The sequence below is a fragment of the Molothrus ater genome, chromosome 11 (assembly GCF_012460135.2).
Source record: "Molothrus ater isolate BHLD 08-10-18 breed brown headed cowbird chromosome 11, BPBGC_Mater_1.1, whole genome shotgun sequence".
Taxonomy (NCBI): Eukaryota; Metazoa; Chordata; class Aves; order Passeriformes; family Icteridae; genus Molothrus; species Molothrus ater.
Window position 1 is genome coordinate 11287235 of NC_050488.2, and position 24988 is coordinate 11312222.

General features: G+C 41.3%; 1 protein-coding gene across 1 annotated transcript in view; it reads left to right on the forward strand.

Annotated features, from left to right (window-relative positions):
• LOC118691763 (netrin-4-like) overlaps positions 1-24988 on the forward strand; it is a 45520-nt gene that overhangs the window by 14962 nt on the left and 5570 nt on the right. The window contains exons 3-5 of the mRNA XM_036391162.2: positions 4823-5086; positions 16838-16964; positions 17297-17485. Of these exons, the coding sequence (XP_036247055.1) occupies positions 4823-5086; positions 16838-16964; positions 17297-17485 (580 nt within the window). The remainder of the gene's footprint in view (positions 1-4822; positions 5087-16837; positions 16965-17296; positions 17486-24988) is intronic.

A 24988-nucleotide genomic window follows, 5' to 3' on the forward strand; every position in this document is an offset into this window, starting at 1 on the left:
CAGCTGCACACTGATATTTAGAGAAACAACTGGGAGATTTCAGAGCAGTACATTACAGCAAAAAAAAAGAACAGAGCTTGCTACCAGACAGAGATCTCATTAGATGAGAAATAGCTTTACAGTGAAAATCATGGGAAGCTCTTTTCAAAACTTGCATCTCAATTAAAAGAAAACACTTCTTTTTCATTATACTCTCTTCATATCTTTTACATTAATGTAATGGAAAACTGAAAATTCACACAGTATGTCTGGGAAATGAAAAAATAGTAATATTTCTGCTTTTCTGCAAAAGGCAGAAGTCAAATGTCTATCTATATAGAAGGAACTTGCTTCATAGGCTTTAGAATTACCAACCCTGTGAACTGAAATAAAAGGAACAAATAACAGTGAAAAGGTGGAATGCCTTCTCCTACAGCTCATGACTCTAGGAGCTCAATAATACTTAGATCCATTTATAATCTAATCTTTAGTACATTCATGCATCAACGGTTGAGATGGCCAAACTCTTATCTCTTGCCTGTAATTATTAAAATTGCATGTATGGATATCCATCTCCAGGAATTCTTAGGGAATTTTCCAGATACAAGTTTATTAATATTCCCCCCATTGCACAAAGTACTTGAATACCAATATTCCATTTTTATGGAAAGAAAACAGTGCATAAAACTGAGTTCCTACTGAAATCAATCCAGAAGAGCATGAGGCCCCAGTTACTTGCTGAGCATTATAGTGAGCAATTGTGCTGGGACTATGACCAAATAGTTGCATTCCCCACTCTGTATTGTTACCAAAGCAATACCTTCTCTTTTATTAAAGAAATAAAATTATTCCCTAAATCATATAAAATTGTCAACCGATATATATAGCCACCACCAATCTCTCTTAATTTAGTATCCATTTTTCCTTTGGGAACTATAAACCCAAACACATTCATTTAAAACATAGTCATGCATTCGTAAGACAGAAAAAAGTTTGGAGAGTTGGTTTTGTTTGGCTATTTATTTATTTATTTTTAGCTATATTATGCATTTATGGAAAAATAATTCTAGGATGTAAGGTGAGATACCATTTCTTTTTTAAAAAATTATTCCAATCTAGAATTATTTGAATCAATACATGTAGTAGACTAGTAAGGAGAAATTACGGGTACAAACATCTTTTTATTGACAGTACAGCAATCAATATGTTCAAGAACAACTTTCTGACTGGCACTTTCATGTGAGACAGAACATTCAATCAAAATATTAAAAGTGAGGCAAAGGATGATGATTACATTATGCAATTGTCTGTGCCCAAGGATTTTAACCACCAATATTTCAAGGAGAATGGGACATGCAGAAGAGAGAGAAATTCCATTTTCTAGTTTTATGCATTTGTGAAATAAAACCTAAACTGATTTAATTATGAAATAAAACTGCTACCTCTGTGCAAAATGTAGCTCACCTAAACCTACTTCTATTGGCACAGTATATCTGCTAATCAAAATGTCTTTGATTTTTATAAAGCTAAGGAAGGCTGGTTCCTTACTGGAGGTTGAATCCTAGAAGAACATTTAAGCAGCTCCCAGAAGACCTCAACAGTGTTATGTCACCCAAATCAGATCTTTAACACTTAACAAGACTTGCCTTGGGAGAAATAAGGACAAGCAAATCCAGTCTCACCAGTGAGCTTATCCCAGACAGAAATGTGTCATGAATTAATCATACAAACAAACTCTTGTACCTCAGCTGGAATGGAATACTGTTTTATTCTTAAAAGGATGCCACAATCCCTATGGGACTTCCAAGCTATTAATGTCTCTACTCACAAATGATGTTCAGTGTTCTAATGGGATATGGAAAATGCCAAAGTAACTCCTCTCAAGAGAGGCAAGGCCAGAAATGAAAATATTTGCAAAACAATAAAGCCACAGGAAACCAAACCTTTTTCTAAGCTGTCAAGCAAAGAAATGAGAAACAAAACAGCTTGGTGAAAGCAAGTGGCCCTTTGGTGAGAGAAGAGCCCCTGACAGCTGCTGTTTGCCTAAAGACCTCAGTGCTCTCAGAATGCCAATTATGACATGGGGAGGATGGATAATTGACTGGAGACCCCAAAATATGAATCCATCTGTTCAAACTTGTCATACCATGTAGAAAATTGGTTTCTAGTAGTGCACAGGATTTTCTTCACACTTACCATAGTACAGTGCAAGACTAATGCTATCAAGATGTATAGTGCCAGAGAGAAAAAAGAAACATTTTGGCCATTATCTGCCAATTTTTTTCAGACAGATGCAGTAAAAACTCTTTTCCTTCACCTCATTCACCCTTCCTCTCTATCTCCTGTGAGGAGTCCCATAGCTGTTCACAGCTGGGATCTCTGGCACAGACATGAGGCCTCTTGCCCAGCCTTGTACAATGTACAAAGCAAAGTGACACAGAGTCCCCAGGCAGTGCAGAGGAGAGTGGCTTTATTGCAAGAACCAGGCCTTTTTAAGCAGTTTTAGCAGTTTACACAGTTTTAAAGCACAACAAGCCCAAGCCAACCAAGCACCGCGATGTGGACACGCGGCAGCCACGCAGCGCGGCTCTCACAGCTCTCACAGCTCTCAAATCTCTCTACCTCTATTCCAGCTGAGTCATTCTCCCATATTTCCCTTCTGCTTAGCCTAAGGAGCAGGCCTGAGCCACGACTGTACAAGGGTAACAAGGCCCTTATTTTATAAGGCTTTACCTATATGTGAAAGTATAAGAAGGTCACTGGCAGGAGCAGAGCAGGTCTTGCAGAAACCAGTGCTTTATCAATTACCTTTCAGATGTGTATCTTATGGAGTGAAGTACCTCTAGCATTTGTGTTCTCAAGCCACTTATCTGGTGGGTATCCTCTGGAGGTCCATCTGAAAGGAGATACCATCTTAACTAAGCATGCATATTAGAGAAACCATAGACAAGAATGCTAAGTGTGAGAACACTTAAAAAAGTGTGAGCTTATAAAAGCTAGTGGCTAAATAGACTGCTTTACCCTCAATTCCTCTGGTTTATGCCAATTTAAATGGTTTATCCCAGTTTCACAGGGACTTTTAACCATTTTTTGATATCTCTGAGCTCAGCAGGCTCTTCAGAACTTTTCCACCCAGTTCCCTGCCTTGGTCTTAGTTTAGCTGATAACATGGGAAGGAGATATGTGTGTGTCTATACACAACCAGGTGCTCAGGACCCTGAGAATCCACTCCACCTCTGTGTGATCCACAGGGGACTGGGAAAGAGACAGGGTTCATATAATGGTTTCCACCAAAAGATCAGCCCATCCTGGATTAGGGGAACTGGACAGATATGCAGATTTGGTCTTTGTCCTGTGAATCCACCAGTAAGGGGAATGCTGGGCACCTGGACAAAACAGAATGAGCCATTTGCTTATGGTTCCATTGACCAGGGGAATGCAGACATCAGGGTGGAAACGCTTGGGCTATTTTGTCATGGCTTCATTGGTCAGGGGAATGTGGGCACCTGCATTGCACAGCCTGGGCAATCTGCCCACAGCTCTATCAAACAAGGAGCTATGAGCATCTCTGATCTCACCAAGCAAGGCTGTCTGCAGCTTTGTAAGTAGCTGACAGTATAAGAGAAGAGAATTAAAAGAAAAAAAAGAACAGAGTTAATAAAATAGAAAACACTGTGGACAGGTGGGAGAGGTACCACTGCCTTTGCTGGGTTCAGTGCAAAGCCTGGCAGCTGATTCTGTTAATTAAGGGTATTTGTCTCTCCATGTGCCATCACCATGCCACTGAACTATCTCCTAGGCATGTACCACAAGCTCTTTTGTGGCTTCTGCAAGCAAAAAGGAGCAAAAGTATTCTACATGCTGCAACCATTTAAACTGATCACTAGGAATAAAGAAAAAGAAAAACTGAGAGAGAGAAAAAGGGAATCCCTATGGAAACAAATATTTCACTCTGCTAATACTAACAGAGTGAGTCAGACAGAGACTGTCACCACTTATAAAGCAGGGCCAAAGAATCCCAAGGGTAAATACCTCTGCCATGATGGAAAAACTCAAGCAGAGGAGAAAACTACTGTCAAATTGGAGTTAGCACATCTAAGCCTGGAAACAGTGCTAACAGTTCTCTATTTCACTGGCCAGGACTGTGGTGCAGCCCTCCATTATCAACCTATCCCAATAGCATCAGAAACAAGCACACCCCAAGATATAGAGAAGGGTAGAGTGCTGGTGAGCTAAAATACAACAGTCACTGTTAAACACCAAATTAGAACTGTGATGCTCAAAGCCCAGCTGTTGCTGCTCTGGAGAACTATCAAACAGCAGAAATGCTGTGACAAAAGAGTAACAACCTGCAGGGAACCAGCAGGCACCAAGCACCTCGGGTCCTGTGAACTCACTGCTCTGTAGCTGCTTCTGAGTAATAAACCACCTGGCTGTGTGTGCAGACAGGGCTCCCTCAGTGCTCATTTGCCCTAAACTAAACTGTGTTTCCACCACAGTTCAGGTGACCTGGGAAAAAAGTATGATCACAGTTTCCACTTCTTTCATAGATGCCCTTAGTGCCTTTGTTTACCTGACTCTAGAACTCATGCAAAAGTCGTGCTCCTAAAATGCTTCCAGAAATTGGGATGACATTAACACTGCATTTATTGGATTTCTCTGAGTGACACTGTTGTCAGTGGGCTCAGAAACACAAGGAAGTAAATTTCTCTTGTCCTTGACATATTGCCTGAACTGCAAGAAGTGAGGGCTTTCTGCTTTTTCCTAAAGATCATCTTGGGATATTTCCTGTGTATGCAGAGCACTTTTGTCAGCTCTGGGGTGTGAACTTTGTCTCTTTCAGGTGATTTATCGTGCCTTAAGTCCGGCCAACAAGATTGAAGACCCTTATAGCCCTGAGGCCCAGGATCTCCTGAAGCTCACCAACCTCCGCCTGCTTCTGTTGAAAAGACAGGAATGTCCCTGCCATGGCTCAGGATTGGTAGAGAAACCCCAAAGATTTGCCCACTATGCTATTTATGACCTGATCATCCGGGGAAGCTGCTTTTGCAATGGGCATGCAGAGGAGTGTGAGCTTGCCAACAGGACGGGAGTCATGGAGAACATGGTGAGTTCCAGACATTTATCAGCTTACTTGACTTGCTACTTGCTTCTGCTGCCTCAGCCTAAATGTACATTTTATGTGTGATCCTGTCCCAGCCTCCCTAAGCTTACCCAAAAACAAGGGCAGCACAGTCAATCCACATTAGCGAAACCTACACCACTCTGGAAAAAATATTACCTATAGTCCTTTCTGTAGTTTCAGGTATAATAACTGCTAAAAACTCTGGAACTCTTAAACACAAATAAATTGCTAAAAACCATGAACCTCAAGATACCTATAAATTGAAAGGGGTCTTCATAATTGGAACAGAGATCGAACCCCAAATATAGTGAGTGAAATTTCCTACTTATATGCCTGCACAGAACTGAAATAATATCTTTGATACAAAGTCTGCCCTGGGCAGAATTTCAGCATCAGATCTCAGATTTTCTCAGTCTGTGTGACATGAGCAGTTCTGTCATGCTTAGGGTTTCAGCCATCACTTTTAGACTTTCAACCTTCTGTTACTTTCACAACATAGACAGCAACGTTCAAGATGTGAAAATAACATCTGCTCTCCCACTCTTTTATCCATGCATCTTAAAATAAGTTAGAATATTTTTTTTTAAGCCAAACCTTGTAGTAAAATTATTCTGTAGTAGTTGGAGTGTCCCTTCCCTGTTCAGTCTTTGATCTGCATTTGACTCTAGATGTGCACAAGAGGAGTTGTTTGAATGCACACTCAGACATTGAAATTCAGAGGAAATGACTGATGACACTTTTTGATTTAGCTGCAAGCATTGTGTAGAGAACTGTAATAACAGTCATGAGGAGATTTAATCTAATCAAATATCCAGGTACATCTACACACATACATCAGAGATAGAATTCAAGCCACTTTAAACTAGTCAATATCTCCGCTGGATCCAGAAATCTCTGTCTCTGTATTGGATTTTGAAACTCCAAATAACCCTTAAAACTCTAGCCCCAGTGCACTCTGACATAAAAGACTCAAGAAAAACATTATAAGCTAATTTCTGTCCCTTTAGATACACGGTACACTTGACATTTTGGTTTTTGTTATTTTGGAATGTGTATTCATTGTCTTCCTTTCAACTTTCCTAGGTTCAGAGGTAGATATTGTAAGATAATTAGGACTGTATGACTTTCAAATAATTTCTGAATCTGTTCCATCTGTGGTACAAATCCAAGATTCAGCTATACTATGTGATACTATCAGATTCAAATAATATAGACCCACTTAAATCATAACTGTGTGGAGAAAAGCTGTTTAGAGAGTGGATCATCCTTACTGCAAACTGTTAAATAGACACATAGTGAAATCAAATAGATGAATAACACACTAAGTGAATGCAGCTGGCAGAAAAATAAACATTCTGCCCATCAGAAAAAGAAAACACAATATTGTGTGTGTTACTGGCATAACCACTGTAAACTATGACTGGATATTTTTCCCACTGGTCACAAGGGAATAGAATCTTTTTGTGCCATCAATGACTTCACAGGGCAGAAGGTGAAATAGTTTTGATGAAATGCACTTCACGAGTGACTCATGTCCCAGGAGACAGAGGGTGGATGCAGCACATGATTCTCACAGATATTATCAAGTTTTTGTCTAAGCAAGAATTCAAACACAGCTGTGCAAAAAATAAGAAAAGCCTTCTGTAGTTTTAACTATCTCTAGAATCCTAGAGGTGGCCTGGAAAAGACCACAAGTGGGGTGGTTTGTGCCCTCACTGAAAGGTGTGATCAAGCACACCTGAACCATCCACTAGTGAATGCTTGTTGAGTGAGATTTTTCTGACAAAGAACATTCAAACCTTCAGTAGTTGTTCTGGTTTTAACATTTTGAAAGCTCTTCTTTAGTGCCTGCCTAAATAATCTCTGCTGCAAATTAAGGTGGTTCCTCCTTGTCTCCTCTTTCCCAAGAACCAAAACGAGCTGTTGATCCTCCTTCTGCAGATATGATGGGAAGGTTCTCTCCATATCCTTCCTTAGGTTCTATTTCTGTACTAACCACAGAAGTGTGAAACCTTGGGTGGTAAAAATTTAAAATTCTACTCCCGGATCACACAAGCCTGGAGTAAAGATGATCATGCTACTGTAGTCATCTTTTCTGTACCTTAGACATTACAACTCAAGCCTTTCTCAAACACAAGAGAAAACCCATTCCTGAAAGATCCAGGTCCTTGGATCCTTTTGCATTTTAACTAATATTTACCAATAATGATATTGTAGTGGTGAGGGGAGAGTTCGCAGAGGTCCAGACCTCAAGGTTTGGTTTACCCATCTGGCATGAGGGAGTTTATGTAAGAGTGTAACTTTTTGGCTTGAAACACAGCAATCTCCTTGCCTACAAGCAGGAGGAAAAGGCTTTTGTTGTTGAGGGTTCAACACCAATGATACAGTTCCCATCAGCCAACCTACACTGCAAAAAACTCTTTGCCATTTTGCAATTTCTTGGCAGAGGAAAGGTGCTCTGCTTTCAGTCACGTGGTAATGGTGACCCACATAAAACAGGGTGTGGAAAAGATGTTACAAACACTGCACATCCAGAAATAATCTGATTCAATCCACAGGCCACATCTAGTATTAAAGGTACACATGGGCAGAACAAGTCCCAAGACACACAGTTTTTAATGTACATCATCCAGAGATTGAAGGCAGAGCAGCTTTGTTTCCTGGGCTGCTGTTAGGTAATTAAGTGAAATGCTGCAAAAAAATAAAGACCTCCACAGAAAGTCTTAAGTACTATGAGTTTCAGCCTCTTAATTGCTCGTAGTCCTCCTATGATGTATTTATTTTCTGTACTTAACAAAGACAAAAACAATTTCATGTAGAATACAACTGTAATTGTTTGATATGGGATAGGCCCAAAATCTGAGATCATTTTGCACTTGGGTCTTAGAAAATACATTATTGTGTTAAGTTGCAAGTCTGCTCTTCCTGCTCTGAGAGATATTTCTTCCATTTGTAATTCTCCTCATGCTGCTAAACTGATACTACATGAAGGCTAAATAGTGGAGAAAATTAAAGCAAATTTCTTGATACTGTGAAACCAATATTTTTCAACACCATTTTGGAGGGACTGGATGAGCTATGGCTGTTGGATAATCTACCAAAGATCAGATTATTGTGGATATGTCTCTTCAGTCATGGCAACCCATTCAGCTTCTGGCTTCTCCACTGAGACTGCCAATAAGAAATGCAGCTCCATGAGAAGCAATGTCACAGATGACACAGTGTCATAGCAACAAATGGATACGAGAAAGCTGCAGATTGTAAACCTGATGTCCAAATGATGCATCATTCCTCATATTTTGAAATCCTACAGAGTTGCATGCATATTTCTGGTCATAAGTTTGTGAAAATACAGTAAGATCCAAAATAGGTGCATAGGATCCAATGAAAATATTCTCTGACTTCTTATTTTGGAGCAAAACAATAGTACTTACTCTTTCTGTGGGGCTTTTTTTTTTTAACAAGCCATGAACCCCTCTCAACACAATTTATCTAGATGACATTTCCTGCAAAAACTACTGAGAATATCATGTTGGATAGGAGGAAAACTTTGAGATATCAAGATGGGAACTGTAAGTAGGCAAGAAACTTCAGGACAAACATGTCTTGAATTTGAGGTCTGTTGCTATTGACAGTAATGTTTTCTTGGTTTCTATTTAGCTTTCCTCGGATTAGAAAAATAAAAGGAGACACAGAGATGTCATTCCTCACCCAACTTCAATAGCTTTCTATGGTAGCTAATGGCAAAATTCTCCTGTCTGAATATCACAGCCTGCATTTTTCAAACTCTTACAAATAGTTTCCCAGTCTTTTTTTTTTTATTTTTTTAAATTAATGTGGGTTATTAACATGCTGTTACAAGTGAAACAACTGCCAGGACCCAGCTAGCTGAATGCATCTAGTCTTGTTCTATGGTTGGATGCAGCAGAACACAGTCCTGTCCCAGGTATTGACACTGCAGGATGCACAAAGTTATGTGTGCTTCTACAGAGCTGCCAGGTTTAGGATCTGCTTTGATGGCTCATTTTAGGTGAGTCCAGAGGTGCTTCCAGAACAAAGTTTACAAAGCAGAAAGTGCACATGGACAGAACACAGAATCTAGACCAAAGTCCTTTTTGTTTGCCAAACATTTCACAATTCTCTTTCTAGCTCATGAGAAGTAAGTTCGGAAAGAGGAAAGCAAATGTGGATGAAAATGTTTTTGTATAAAGCATTAGGGTTTGGTTTTGGTTTTTTTTTTTTTTTACTTGTTAATTATTGGTACCTACAGTGCCAGGAAATTCTTACAAGTGGCCTCGGATGTTTCTTTTGCTTCTTTATCCTGTTTACAGAGACAAACTAGACTCCCTGTGGGCCTGATCCTGCACAATGAAGCAAATGGAAAGTTTTCCCCTTACTTCAAAGGGAGCAGGATCTGGTTCTAAGTAGGATTCCTTGTTTGGCATAATGGGGGTTACATAAGGTAAAACTTGCTTTTGTACATCAGTTTTCTAGGTGACCAGGCTGTTGTAAGCCTTGTAAATATTATCTACCTCCTCTTCAGATATCTTGTGCAGTTCTATTCATAATCCCCAGCTAAGTTTTCACATTATCTGATTCCAGCTGTGCCCAGAACTCAGAGGTGCAAGAGGTGCCACTCACTTTCAGGACATTTGAACAGTGGTATTTACTCATTACTCTATGATTCAGGCACTCAATATTTAAATACTGAGTCTCATTCCCCTCTCTTCTTCCTCCATTCTTAAGACACTCACCAAGAGCTGGTGATCTACTGTAACTCAGATGCTGCATTTCAGCCTGACAGCTGTTCATTGTGTGCAGTTTGTTACAGATTGATAATGGAGTTACTGGCACTGCAGGCAAAAACAAGAGGACAGCTAGTCCCCAGAATCAATAATAATCAAGGTAGAATTCAGAAAGGAGACAATAAGCAAACAGAATGAAATATGAACTGAGGGAGGTGAATTCAGGCAGAAGGTAGAGCTGTGTTTTGAAACTGTTACAGGCTGAGTAATATTATCTTGTTACTGTCCAAAAAGCTCTTAGGGATGTCAGTCTGAATGTTCAGCGGAACACTATCACTGGTTTTTCTCCACCATTACCAATTCAGTGAATTTGGGACCAGCAGCAGCTCATTCACTCACTATGAAGATCAAAGCCCACATGGGCTCAGGTGGCCCTGCCACAGGTGTCCCAGCTCTACTTATTCCTGTCAAGTTCAGGTAGACTTAATTTACCAAAGTCACCAAGTATGAGCCAGAAACTGAGCTCCCTCAGAAGACACCCATATGTGTAGTAGTTTTCTGTCATATACATGTATTAGCCCTTCTCCCAGAAAACAGCAAGTGATAGAGGAAAATAATGGCTTTTCTCATTCCTGATTAGAGCAGGAATTTGAACTGTCCATCTGCCCACAGCAGGCACTGTAATCTGGGACTTCCTCCCAGATCACCCATTCTCTTTGTAACTTTTTCAAAGCTGAAGGAAATTTTTAGTTTGGCCTCTTTTAAGTTGTATGTGCTCTCCTTAGGGCTTGATATCAAGGATTTTTTATAAATCTGCATGGATATGTCTTTTCATTTGGAGAGACCACAGAGCCCATTTGAACTATAAGAGAAATAAAGCAGAACAGCAGACACTGTTTCATTTAACCATGCAAAATGGCCCAGGAAGAGTCAATTTACTACAAGCAGGTAAGGGATAGCAACTGGTGTCACTGCAAACTGCAGTATCCCAAATTTCTCTGTTGACATTACAGAGTGAATACAGAGTCTGAAGGCAAACATTTTTTCTGAATCAGCAACAGTTGCTCTGACCTGGAAGGCTTCCAAATTTAACCTTCATTCATTAGGAAAAAAGCCCCCAAATAGACTGAGAGTAGCCCAGAGAAAGAGCAACAAGCACAATGTTTAATGAAAGGACAATAGGTAAAGAAACTAAATGGGCAGAGAAAAAGCAAGAGGCTTCAGGTATTATACAAAGCTGAACAGAGTTAAAAAAAATTAAAACTGCAGGACAAAGAACTGGAAAATTTTCTCTCACTTTCTCAGCTGTAAATCAGAATTCAGGTGAAGAAGCTTTGTGCAAAGATGACCAAGTATCATGTAATTTCTTAGAACTGTTGTATGAAAACAGGATAAAGTTCTATACTTTGTGCTACAAATCCACCAGAAGAGTTGATGGAAGAATTACTGGATGAAACTCACAGCTGAGTATAGCAGGTCAAGCTAAATGGTTGGAACTGATCATCCTGGCATTAAAATGCACAAAGCTATAACCTCCTCTATGTCCTGATCCAAAGCTGCTCAGGTGGTTGATGTACAAATCAAAGCCTTTGGCAGCAACACCAGACTTGTAACAGCATGACTGTACTGTGAGACAGATGAGGGAATTAATCCAGATTAAAAATACTAGTGCCAAGGGAAAAAACCCTCTCAGTTTAGCTTTTTTCCAAACATGGTTTGGTTTTACAGCCCAATTTATACATAACTCAGGGCATGATGTAAGTGATAGCATAGAAAGAAATAGTAAGAAATGTCTCAAATTGAGATTGTCCAAAAAAAGTTTAGATCATGAACCCACAGTCTGAGAACACAGCTGCTATACCAAAACACAAAAGTAGAACTCGCTTTCGCATGGCCATTAAAGCCAATGTGATGGTGACTGAGTATAGCAAAACATTTGTCTTCCTTTCCTGGACTAATTATACCCTCTAAATTCAGGTATGTCAGTTTATAAATGTCTACCTTTTGCAAAATTGATTAAAAAACTTGAAGTACGAGGAAGCCAGAATATCAGCATTTAAAGCAGCAGTTTTCATCTTTCAAAGCTGAGAGCCTGCATTAGTAACAGGAGCAACCCCAGCTGAATGCACTTGGAGAGCAGGAGTGCAAGAACACAAACTATTCCAGGAGATGCACATGGACTTCAGACTGGTATTATGAAATGGGGAAGTTTATACAATCACACAGTCTGCCTGCCTGCATCTTTTTCTCAGATCCATTCCCCACAATAACTTTGGAAGACACCATCCAGTTTCAAAAAAATTAGTGAGAGCAACTGAACTCTCAATACAATGAAGGGGAAAGAGCTTCAGAGACAAGACAGTTATCAGAGTAATGAGGAAAAGCAGATGAAGGGAAGTGTCATAAAAATAAATTTCGTAATATTTCCAAAGTACTCAAATATTGCAGCAGTGAGCACAGTGGAGAAGTCCATATAGGCCTAAACACTTTTGTACCTAAGGATCAGGATATATCAAGAGATGAAGTGTTACCTATGGAACAAAAGGACAAAGTGAAATATAGAGTTGATACAGAAATCCCCTGGATCTTCATTTTTCGTTGCTGTACTAATACATTTATAGGCATTCATATAAATCAGTGTCATAAACTACTGAGGTTTTAGCTAAAAACTGTTTTATTTCCTAACTGGTGGCATGAATCTTGCCTCTGTTGCTCACACCTTGCTTTCAAGCTTCTTCCACCTGGACTGCCAGCCCCAGATGAAGACTGAAGTATTTCTTGCCCTCAAAGTATCAGGTGGTTCTTTGTACTCAGATATCCTAAAGATGCCAATGACATCAATCCAGTGGAAATCAGTGTTATTATTAGTGGCCTGAAAGCACTAATAGAACTTTAATATCCCTGACCAGCCCCACCTGGGACTCTCACCCATGCTCTCTGTCCATTGGCTTGGGGTCCTATTTAAGCTCAGCCTTGGGCTCTTGGTGCTTGTTTGCATCCCTGCCTCTGGCCCAACCTCCTGGAGGGTGTTGGGGCTCTGCTCTAGGTCTGTACCTTTCCCCTGCACCTTTCCCTGGCCTGTGCTGTAGCTTGTCTCTCATTCTGCCCTCTGAATAGATTTTGCATCTATATTGTGTCTTTCTTGGCCTGTGTCTTGGTGCTCCTGAATTACCCCAGTCCCTTTCCTTTTTGTTTCTGTGGTGCCAGCTCCCTGCTCTGCCCTCTGTCTTGGGATGGTGCTCCCTCAGTAAGGGCCCAGCCTTTGCTGTTGAAAACCTCAGCTTGGAGCTCTTTGGCCCTTAAAGAGCAGCTGGTCCTTGTTGCTTCCTGACACTCCTCTTCTTATTAATCTTATTAATCATCATTATCTCCATGTAAATCTGCCCCTGCTTTCAAGGGCATAGAAAGGTGTCAACATAGTTCCCCTGGCTCTGTACTTGTCTGATTATTTTCTCTTCCCTGGTATGGTATTTGTGATCCAGTGCATCCTGAGATCTTGCATTTGGTAGAGATTGCAGTTTTCCAGCTTTTTGGCCACACTTTGGTGAGAGAAGTGCAGACTTATTTTAGCAGTGAATAACAACTCAGGGACACACCTGTTCTTGTGCTGGTGTTGAATGTGATTCTCATATCCTCCTGTCTTTTAGCAGTATCCCATTTCCTATTGTATCTCACAGTTTCCAGTATTTCTTCTTGCTCCTTCCTGGACTTTAGTCTCTGGCTGCCTCTCCTATCTCTTCCTCTTTAACAGAACAAATTGTCTCCTTGCTCACAGCAACTTCAGCTAACCTTATTTCATCTTACACTCAAATGTAACAGGTCTCTTCCACAGCTTGGCTTTTCCTGCACTGACCAGTCTTTCTGAGATGGCCCCTTATATCCATTAATCATTTTTCTTGTGTGGTCAATGTGAGCTGTTCATCTCTGTTCTCTTCTCCTATCCAAATCCTCTCTGTAATTCATTGTCCTCTCATGTTGCACTCTCTTCTGTAGCTGTTTCACCCATGAAGGCTATCTGAGATTATTCTCCATGGAAAAAATATTCCTTGATACACATGGTAGACTACTTTATCTTTCATTTTGCTTTACCTTTGCACCAACACCAGTCAATTCTCTTTGCCTTCTTCTTCAACCTATGCCGAAAATGTTAGTACCCAAGTGTAACCTTTTGTAAAAGAAGCTCCATGCCATCTTCCCTGTTTCCTTGTGCCTGCTCAGTGGCTTAGACAAAAGGGCTGAAAAGCCAAGCAGACAGCCAGCAGGAGAGCCAGTCACCCTTCCATGTGGATTTGGGAGCTGTTCCATAGCAGGGATCACAGGTAGGAAGAAGCCTCTTCTCTGCCTCTGTCCTGCTCATAACATGCCATAAACTATAGTTCAAACAAACCAGTGGGCAATGAGCAAACTAACACGTCTACTTTCCAAAGAATAACTCAGCCTTTCTTTTCCTCTCTCACTGAATTTTCCTGTTTATTTTTCTGAATAATTGTTCATGAGTGTTCACACCATCTGTGCTGTGCACTGTAAGCACAGGCTCCTGTGGAATAATGAATATTTGATCATGTCATTCAAGGCTAAAATGAGATTGCATGGTTTAATTCTATCATTTCCCAACTGCATGGTCTCAGCACTTTTCATATAATTTTTTTAATATAGTGAATACAGAGTATTCTGTATTCAGAGTATTACATGTATTTCTAAAGAATAAAATGGGCTAACTTGCAGATTTTACATAGAAATACATTTCAAGAAGTATTTCCTAAGAAAGTGAAGAGATCTAGGATTTTGTTCTGATCTATTGTAGAATGAGCTGTGAAGTTCAGGTGGAGTCTGAATTTTGGGGTCAGGTTCATTTTACCTTTCCCCTGTTCTCTGCCTTCTGAAGAGCAGCTTCTGTGACCACAGGGGAGAACTTGAAGCCTGAAATGTCAAACCCGAATAGTGAAAAGCACAACGCTGTTGTATTAGTATTTTTGCCTTTTTTCTCTGTCGTTTGTCCCGCTGTTCGTGCCCTGAACGCGGACGAGTTTCCTGTGAGAGGCTGGGGCAGACCCGGGGAGGCGCTGCCCGCTGCCACGGAGGGCGATGGATCAGCTGCAGCCGCTCCTCTCCCTGCCTGCCGCCCCACTGAGGCTCAGGAACCAGGGCAGCGGAGGGCAAAGAGCTGCGGGCACACGGGTTTGGGGGCAGGGGAGCCCATCCCTGCTGCTCCTCTCTGGAAGGCGGCTCTGCTGATCCCGGGCTACCTGCCCTGTCAGATGGGGCTGCAGGGGGAGCCTGGCTTTCAGGACTGACCGTGGAAAAACCTAACTCGTGTTAATGGTGAGGTTAAAGGATTGAAGTCAATTCACACCCCAGTCAAAATGAAATTTCAGCCTGGTTTTTTTGTTACGTGCTGTAGCTTTTGTTATGTGCTGAGCTCAGGATCCTCAGCAGCCCATGGAGGGACAGGGGTCTAACCCCTGATTTCTGCACATTTCCTGCTCTAGTTCCGGTGTCTCCTGGCAAAATACCAGCTGCTCTTGTGATAAATGTAGAACTTGACTTATGGTACCACCCTTCTCTTTCTCTCACACCCTATGCTTGATATTGCCTCCAAAAATTTATCTGTGAATTCCCTGAGGCATTGCAAACAGATATTGGATTACTATTTATTTATTTATTAAAAATAAAACAAACAACCAAAACCCAGCAACAACATAAAAACCCTGCTATAAGGCTGTTCATAAATGTGGGTTAATATTACAGAATCTTGTGCACCAAATCACCGTTTATTGTGGAAGTGGCTGCTTTATTCCTGGTGTATAAAATTACTTGAGAGCAGAAGTAGTTTCAATGGTAACTTTCTCTTTGAAGGCTGGACTAGCTCAGTTTGCAAGGTTTGGTTTCTGGTGTGAATACCTACTTCCAAATTTGAATATTTCCATGACTAAAAATCATTATTGTGTTCCAAGGAAGGCAAGTAAGTACAAAGGAAGCAAGTTTTTTCTTCAAGTAATTTCTCAAGCAAATAGTCATGGAGAGAACTATGCAGCCAGTCTTAGTCAAGACATTTTGCACTTTATTTGCCCATCAAATACTGTGTATTCTTTTCTAGCTTACTTGGGTTTATGTACTTCAGCCCTGTACTTCAGGCAGCTTTTGCTCATTTTTGTTGAACTTCTTCTAATTCCTAATTAATCTGCTAATAAGATGTTCAAAACTGAGCACAGCATTGCAGGTACAATTTTTTGTGCCCTTGGAGTTACAGTGCTCTTAGTTCCATAGCCTGAAATTTTATTGGGTCTTTTCTACTAACCTAATTTATATATAGTCATATGTAAGTTGGCAGGCTGGTGCTTATTGTACCTAAGTTAAAATATCAGCGCCTTCCTCATGGAATGGCTCAAAGCTCTCCCACTTTTCTGTGGGAGCACTGTAGTTGGTATTTTTCCATTTTTAATATTTTTGCTTCATTTTTAACTGTGCTAGGATGTCCATGACTATTTCCTCATCCATCTAACAATTTAAAATTTCATAATTCATGGTGATTTCACTTCCCTATATTTAGACTCTCTTCCAGATCAGTGTTAACATCAAGACAGAGCCCAGCACGCTCTGTTAGCCTGTGCTCTCCTGTGACTTGGCTCTGCTAGCCTGGAGTATGTTTGATACTCTTTGCCTGCTCTTGCCCTGAACTTGTAAATCAAAATAAGACCTGTCAGCTCACCAAATTTAGAGTCTACGGGTTGTTCATCAATGCAGTAGTTAGTTAGCCAACTGAGAGTTAAATTGTTGCTATGTGCATTTTATAAGATATAGGAAAAATTCTACATCATTAATAACTGTGAGAAGAGAGAGCTACATGTTTTAGCTGCAGGCTCTGTGGGTTTCCTAAGAGAGCCAGGCAGCTGTGTGGGAATTGTGCAGAAGTCCCAGCTCCTCATGAGCCGCTGGGGACTCCACCTGATGCTGTGGCCCTTTGACTGTGCTCTCTTTTCCCTGGCAGGTCCATGGGAAGTGCGTGTGCAGACACAACACGGCAGGGGAGCACTGTGAGAAATGTGCTCCACTCTACAACGACCAGCCTTGGAAGCCAGGAGATGGGAAAACAGGGGCACCTAATGAATGCAGAAGTAAGTGGAAGGGAGTTTGCTGACCCAGGCTCTCAGGGTGAGCACTCACCATAACAGCAGGCAAAGCTCCCCCACAAAGACTTCTGTGATTTACAGTAATCGTGCCATTAGAGAAACTGGGGATAAATTGCTGATCACTGATGGAGAACTTCAGTGTGCAGGTCATTCTTCTGCACTGGGGCTACTGGGGAGTGGAATTTTCATGTAGCTACTCCCCCTCACATTCCGGGTTCTGGCAGGGCTTAAAGCACTGGCAGAAGGGTTTGGGAAATGCTCCCATGATTACTGTGTCAGCTGTGTAAGCCTGAAGGACGTTCTCCTGTCCCCCCCAGAGTGTCGCTGCCACAGCCACGCCGAGAGCTGCCACTTTGACCTGAGCGTGTGGCTGGCCTCGGGGAAGCGCAGCGGGGGCGTCTGTGACAGCTGCCAGCACAACACCGAGGGACATCGCTGCCAGAGGTGCAAGCCTGGCTTTTACAGAGACAGAGGCAAGCCCTTGTCTTCTCCAGACGTCTGCAAACGTAAGCGACCACCTTACGCGAGGTGAAAAATGAACAGTGAAAGAATCAGTAAAAGAACAAAATAATTTCTATAGAATCAGTAACTCCTATAGAGGTAACTCATCAGTATTACTGTATTTCCTTTGTATCTTTTCCTAAACTACAGGGGGTTTTGATCAAAGGTGATCATCCTGATTTTTTTGTCTCTTTGTCCCCATGTTATGATACCTTTTTTGTGATAACTGATTCAATTCTCCAAATGCATTGCCTCCTGGGGAGAGGTACATTCTTCTTGTGTTTGGTTTTAAATTAATATGGTTCCTTTTCTCTTGAGGCACCTTTTATTTACCTGGCGTTTTGTTCTGTACCTCCCAAGACTGTGTGAGCCTATGTGCAAACTATTGTTAATTTCCATTTGTTTGTGCAACATCTGTGCTCATAAATACATATAATGGATGCAGACGATACAGGAGGCCTGGAACTGTGCATATTCACTTGGGAACAAATACCTCAGAACTCAGTCAGACTTATTTCCAGACTCTACAGCTGTTATGGAGTGCACTGCCCAAATTAATTACACCATTAACACTTCAGCAGAATGTGTCAGGGTGTGTCTCTGGCACAGAGGCACTAATGGCTGCACATAGAGGATGTACAACCTCTGGATCAAGATAGTTTGCACCCAGCCTGTCTGGCAAACAGCCCAAATCTCCCTCACTTAAAGTAAATGTTTCCTGAGTATCCTGCCAGGCTTCACATGTCTGATTCTATCTCACATCTGTTTGAGAAGTTGCTATTTCCAGCAATATACTTAATTTCTTTTTTCCCCTTTGGATAATTTTCCTTCCCCATAGCTCAACATGAGTTGCCAACATAGAGAACTTCATCCTCTGTTGTCTGACCTCTTGCCCACTGACATAATGAGCTTTTGAAGCTTTTCTGGCCCTTTTAATGTTCTTCAACATGATTCCTCTTCAATGTTTAGGTTACTCCTCTCCCTAGGATTGTGTGTCCTGTGATATTACTTAAACTTTCTGTGCCCAACATATCCAATGTTTCTGCTCTTTTGCTTCTTCCCACTGGAACTTGGTGACAGCAGACTGCTTCTACACAACTTTTTCTTCTGATTTTCACAGTGTTCATCACAGAACATGGATCAGCAGACAGAGCAGAGAGTGAGCTTATCTGGCTCACCCTGTGTCCTGTAGTGTTCTATGGTGGCCTCTTTCCAGTTCTGTTTCTACTCTGAGCAGATCTGCTACAGGGAAATATAGTAATGAGAACAAATTATTATGCCAGAAGATTAGTTTTCAATCTCATAGCACCTGAAAGAATCTGGGTATGAGCTCTTGTACTGAGCAGCAGGGAGATGGTGCAGTAACCTGCATCATGTGTAATACTAGATAACTGCTAAAGTCAAGGAGCACTGGAGAGCAGCAAAGAGGAAAAAACATTGTTTGAAAATACAGCCTATCTGTCTGGAAACCCTAGAACTGTTTGCCTAGATGAAATCAGACCTTGACTCTACGTCTGCCTCTCTTGTCTGGTCTGGTTACAGGTCTCTCAGTAACCCCTGCCAAAACTCTGCATAGCAAGAGAAAAACTGTTCAGAAATTTACCTTGTTGAAAGAGCTTTATTCCTGTTGTGCCAGTCAAACACAATGTTCTTTTCACCTGGGAAGGTGCTGCTGCCAGCAGAAGGCCCCCAAATGCAATTGTCTGCACTCTGAGTTGCATGCTCAGGCCTAGAGAGCTGCCATCCTGCTTTAGTCACTGAAAGTTATATGTCTTTTCTAGGCTCCTTGTTCTGTCAGTGGAGAAACAGAGGGACCTCAGGGGAATTATTTATTGCAGTCTAAGGTAGATGCCTGAAACAGATGGACTGAATTGCCCTCTAAAGCATATCTATTTCCTTAAGAGGTACCCTGGGTCACTAGCCTGCACAAGAGTTTCTCTTAGCTGAGATGAATTTAATGAGTTTGATTCAGCAGCAAAGGTAAGCACGACCCTATCTGTGAATGATTCAATGGGACCTTTCCCAGGGGTGTAAAGGCATTTATGAATGTTTGCCATATCAAGATATAAGGAAAGGGCATTGCAGCTCACTTGGCTTTTACAGCAGCTGTGTGCACGATGCTTGTACCTCTGTGGGAGCAGGAGGAACTCTGGATATAACTACAGACTTCAAAGAAAACTGGGAAGGAGGTGGTTACTCTGTGCCTTTTCCCTTTTATTTAAGGCAAATAAGAGAATTCCCACAATAAGATTTGACCAATTCCCATAATGGGTAGCGCTTTGTATGATGGAAGACCTGATCCCCGAACACTTCCCCATGAGGATTGCAGGCAGAGTGTAGGTGTGCACTTCATGTTCCAGTGCACCTCTGCAGAGAGTTTCCAGGGAACACTTCCCTACTTTGGTTATTACCAGAGACAGCAAAACCAGAAACACCAATGGAGACAGGCTTTGGTTAGAACAGACTCAGTTTGATAGAGGGACGGTTTTTCTTCCAGGACCATCATCAGCTAACATTAAACTGCAAAGCCTCCTGCAGGATAGAGGCCCTCTTCTCTATACTTTAGGTTGAAAACTTGCATTGCCAGTAAACCTCATCTGGTGTGGTCCGAGTTGTTCAGGTTGTGTGACCCTAAAATCAACTCTGGTTTCTCAGTAAAAAAAAGTTCCTATTTTGAGCATTGCTAATGTATTAGACAATGAGACCACCAGATAGACTTTTGTCATACCTCAGCCTGCTGACTATAAATTGAAGAGCTGCCATTTCTGGATTAACATGTTTTCTAGGATTTAAGTGTACCAATTCCAGGGCATCATCTCACTTTGAGAAATTCATACAAACAGTGCCAGACTAACAACACTAAATGAAAGACCCACCCAATGAGCAAGTGTTGAAAAGCAGTAATAAACTGCAAACAGCAGACTGAATGGATGGTGTTGGTGAGAGCAACCTAGTGCCCATCTTCCCATTTTGAGCTCAGAGGAAAAAAAAACTTTCAATGGGAGATGAAAACTTGACCCTTGTGTACAGTAGATACTGAGCTGGGAAAGGAAGTCTGATGAAAAAGCTGAATGAAATGCTGTGCTAATCCCTTTGAGAAAGCACGCTTGAAGAGTGCTCTGCCATCCAGAGCAAAGTCTAGGTTCAGCTGTGACATCCCCCTCAGGCTCCCAGAAAGTTAACAGGACACTGCTTAGGCCCAGAAACAGTCTTTAAGCATTAGTCATAATAGTGAATAGCATTCTCTCTTAATCTGCTCTGAAAAAAAAAAGTTGTATAACAATTGGATCTCCTGGCACTATCTAAACCACCCTTAGCTGACCCTCCAGTGTGAGACTGCAAAGCCATTCCCTCAAAAAAAAAAAAAAAATCTGCTGAAATTTGATATGGAAGTGTGAATCTGCTATTCCTTTTTGTCTGCAGAGGTAGCCTGCCTCTGATCCCTTTGCTTCTCCTGTTCCTACCAGCTGGGATGAATGAGAGCAGGGTCATGGGCAGAGCCTTGTTTGGACACTGCTTAGATCTATATTAAAACGAAAAAAAGGCATGAAAAGAGTCCCTGAGCAAGGCACACACCTGCCTGTTATTGGGGGTGACAACACAGGATTAAGTAGTTTGTATATAGACTTGTATGGGAGCTTTGATTCAAAAGCCTAATTGTTTCCTAACCAATGGTTAGAAAAGCTGCTGTATCCTTGGCTCTTTCCTGTGGCTTATTCCAAGGCTTAAGGGATCCTTCTGAAATGGCACCATCTTTTGTACTCACCCTTTGCTTAGCTTAAAAGTAATGCAGGCATGTAGACCCATTAAAAAGGGTCTCCAGGAAAACAAGCTTTTTTACTCAAAGAACGAGGCTAGAAAATTAAAATGTGCCCAGATGCACATGCACACACATGGTCTGAAAGGCTCTGCTTCTCATCCTTTTACTTCTGAGCAGAGGGAGTGAACTTTTAATTCTAATATCACAAAGGCCCCATCACATCTTGGTTCAAAGTCTGTCTTAATCAGCCCTGACCACACACAGAGCTATCTTATTTCCTTCATTTAAGAAACATCATTGGCAGAGTCAATCCCCACACCTGACATGCTTTAAAAATCACACTGGTTTGGTCATATACTTCCAAGATGCACATGTATATATTTCAGACTCAAAAAACTATTTGATTTTTTTATTTTGCCTGTTTTTTTTTTTTAATTAAATAGCCAGTCTGATCACAGCTATATCTTATGCAGTATTATTAGACAAAAGTTTAATACAAGATATGTCACAGGCCATTGACTGACTTGGAGCACCTGATATTTTCCTGTAAGCTGGGACCATATTGTTACAACCAATATTATATTTTACATCTGTGTCTAATTACATGGGGAAGACAGCTGTGCTGAGGGCAGACAGATTTATTAGGGACTTAAGTGGGGATTGCAGTATGAATTATTCATTTTTCATTATTTCTTGTCTCCTCCCTTTTACAGTAGTGTCTGACAAATACTTGGTATGGGAGTGAGACTAAAAGGCAAGAGGATATTCATGACACTCTGTGACCAATAGGCAACTCTAAAGTAAAATTCTGTTTTTCACTATGCTACTGTCAAAGGGAGAACCAAAATAAACTGCCCAGCTCTGAGCCAGGATTGTCTGCACACCGTCCCTAACATAATTTATGATGCCTTTGACAAACAAGGCCATTGTCATATTGGCTGCTGTTTTGTTAGACAGGGAGGTGGATGGAGAGAAAATGAGGGTTTGCCAAGAGAAAAGAAGCAAAAACCAGTGGGAAAGAGTTGTCAAATATTGGAAAATGTTAAAGGGTGAGGTTTTGGAAACATGCTTTTATGTTTCTTTAATAGTGAGGTTTATTTGCAAATCCATGGTACTGTTAAACAGATAAAAACCCAGTCATCCACAGCTGCCCCTTCAGCATGTGACATGTGGGCTCTTATTCTAGGAGTTACCTTAGATCACAACTGGGATTTTGGCCATAATACTCTGGAAGCCAGACAATGTACCCACCCAAGCTGAAATGCTAAATAAACACAGACTGAGTAAAGAGTTTGCAAGCCACTTGTATAACTCATCTGAAAGTGTTGTACATGTACTGATTCAGCTTGCTTTCTGATGCACCAGAAGCTGTCCCAGTTTCTAACAGGAGAATACGTCCCACAGTTCACCTGGGAACATTATTTTTACTGAACTGTAGCCTCAAAATAAAAAAAAGCACTTTTGTTTTCTGCTTCCTCATCAGCTTTTACCAGTGCTTTCAGTCACCGTGCTGCAACATTTTCCCTTAGGAATAGGGTAGGAGAAGTTCCCATCTTCCTGAATCAGGTTCCAGTCTCAGCTGGGGACAGGGTAGTCTAATGATGTGAGTTACCCATCTGTTAAGTGACTCTCACTGATGAAACCCAAAAACTAGAAATAAGAGGGATAAAGACAGACCCAGAAGCTGCAGAAATCTAAGGCATTTTAAGTGAAAACTCCACTCCATATTGCAATATTACAGTGAAAACCATCCTGGATTCAAGTGACCCTGATGTTGGCAAACTCTTATTCCTTGTGTCTCAAACCTGTCTGTAATGAAGGAAGGGTGTTTCCCATCCTGCTCTCCAAATCTATGCCATCCATTGTTTTCAGTGACTGACAAACTAAGAATCTCTTTTTTTAGGGTGATGTAGTCAGCCCTGCAAAAATGGGGTGGGGGGTTGAAATCAAGTTTAGCAGCAAATAATCAGACCTTCCTTTGAACCTGTCAGGGCTAATGAGCACTTCAGTGTTCCACCTGCTCTCCAGAAGTGACAGCACAAGCCCTGGGTTTGCTCCCAGAGTCGGGGCTGCTTTGTGGCGAGCAGGCGAGGCTGCTGCCCTGCGCCAGCCCGCCCTTTGTGCCCAGCACATTGCCCATGACAGCACGTGGCTTTTCTGTCCCTAGGCTGTTGTGCTAGAGTCCCCTGAGCACAACGGGCCCAGATCCATCCACAGCAGTAGAATAATATTATTGAAATTATTGGCATAAAGAACACAGGGCATGGGAGAAAAAAATAACTATATGGTAAGCAGATTGTAAGTGAAATGCCCTTTAAACAAAATTGCTCGCTCTTCTTCTTGTACTATTTTCAAAAGGTATTTTCTTTTCCTGAGTTTGAAATATGAGGTTGCGGATAAAGGGGGATCTGTCCCTGCTACATTTTAAATTTTCTTTAGTCCTATATTTGCCCCTTTCCCCTTGGAAAGTGATGTGTGTGGGATCAGAGTGTTCATTTAGTCTCTTATCTGTGAGCTCATGAAGAAAAGTAGTTTGATCAGAAACAATGATGGGCAAACTTCAAAAGCTTTGCAGATCATGTTTGGTTCAAATAAGCATCCAAAAAGGCTGGCCTCTGATTCAAGCTATCTAAACACCTTGGGTGTTCAACATTTAACTGAAAATCTCTGTAAAAGCAGGCCTTAGCCACAAGATTTTTATTTCTGCCCTCTTCCAGATGGATGAAGTAGTGATGCATTACCTTTTCAGTCTGCTACAAGTAAAAGTCAGGGCATGCTGCTTTCTTAATACAAAAGAGATCTGAAATATGAAGGCCTGGAGTTCAGCTCAGTTCTCATTTTGATCAAATTTGTCTGAACGTCAGAGATGAGTGGGCTTGTTTACTGCTTGTATTTTACTTCTGCAGAGCTGCTGGCATGAGGCTTGGCCATCCCAGACAGGTTCTGCCCTGATGGAGAGGAGTCAACTGTGCTGGCTTGTACCTCTCTGTGAATCCCTCCCTGATGCTGTCACATCAGGAATGTACCAGTGGTGTGGGATTATGACAATTTATTGTCTGTGCAGGAAGAGATGCCCGTGGGGCTGTAACTATCTGTTTTCCTGCCAAACTGCCTTGAGTTGATAGGCTGGTGTGAAACTGGCAACACTATTTGAAAGATTTCAAGGTTTTTCCTCCTATTTCCTTCAGCTACATGTAAAATACATCTAGTAAGTTTAGAGGTCTTCTCCCATTCTGCTAACCATCCTTGAAAAAAATCTGCTCATGCATTTGTAAAAAAAAATAAATTATCAGCTTCTTTAGGCACATACAGTGCTGCATGGTGTGATGTTTAGCACTTCAGAAAGGAACTGAAGGAAATTTGTGCACTCTTTAGAGGCAGAAATTGAAAATGTGTTTCAGGTCATCTGAACCACCTGTATAATCTGCATCTACCCCAGAGGAAACAGCAGTTTTGTGATTTCTGTGTTTACAGGAAAGGCAATGTAGGCAATAGCTATAAATCTTTTCCTTGCCCTTGCTAGTGAAACTTTCTGCAAAACACTTTTAAAGTGAATTACCTTCAAGCCCCTTTAAAAATAAACACACAGAGGACATTTTCTGGTATCACTTGAAAACCCTGTGTGATCACAATTTGTGTAGCGGGGAAGAACTGACTTTCATACACAAATGCTCACAGTAGTACTTGTTCTGCTTTGTCTAACAAATTAAAAATAAACAAAAAATGCAAATGTAGGCCAAAATGCCAT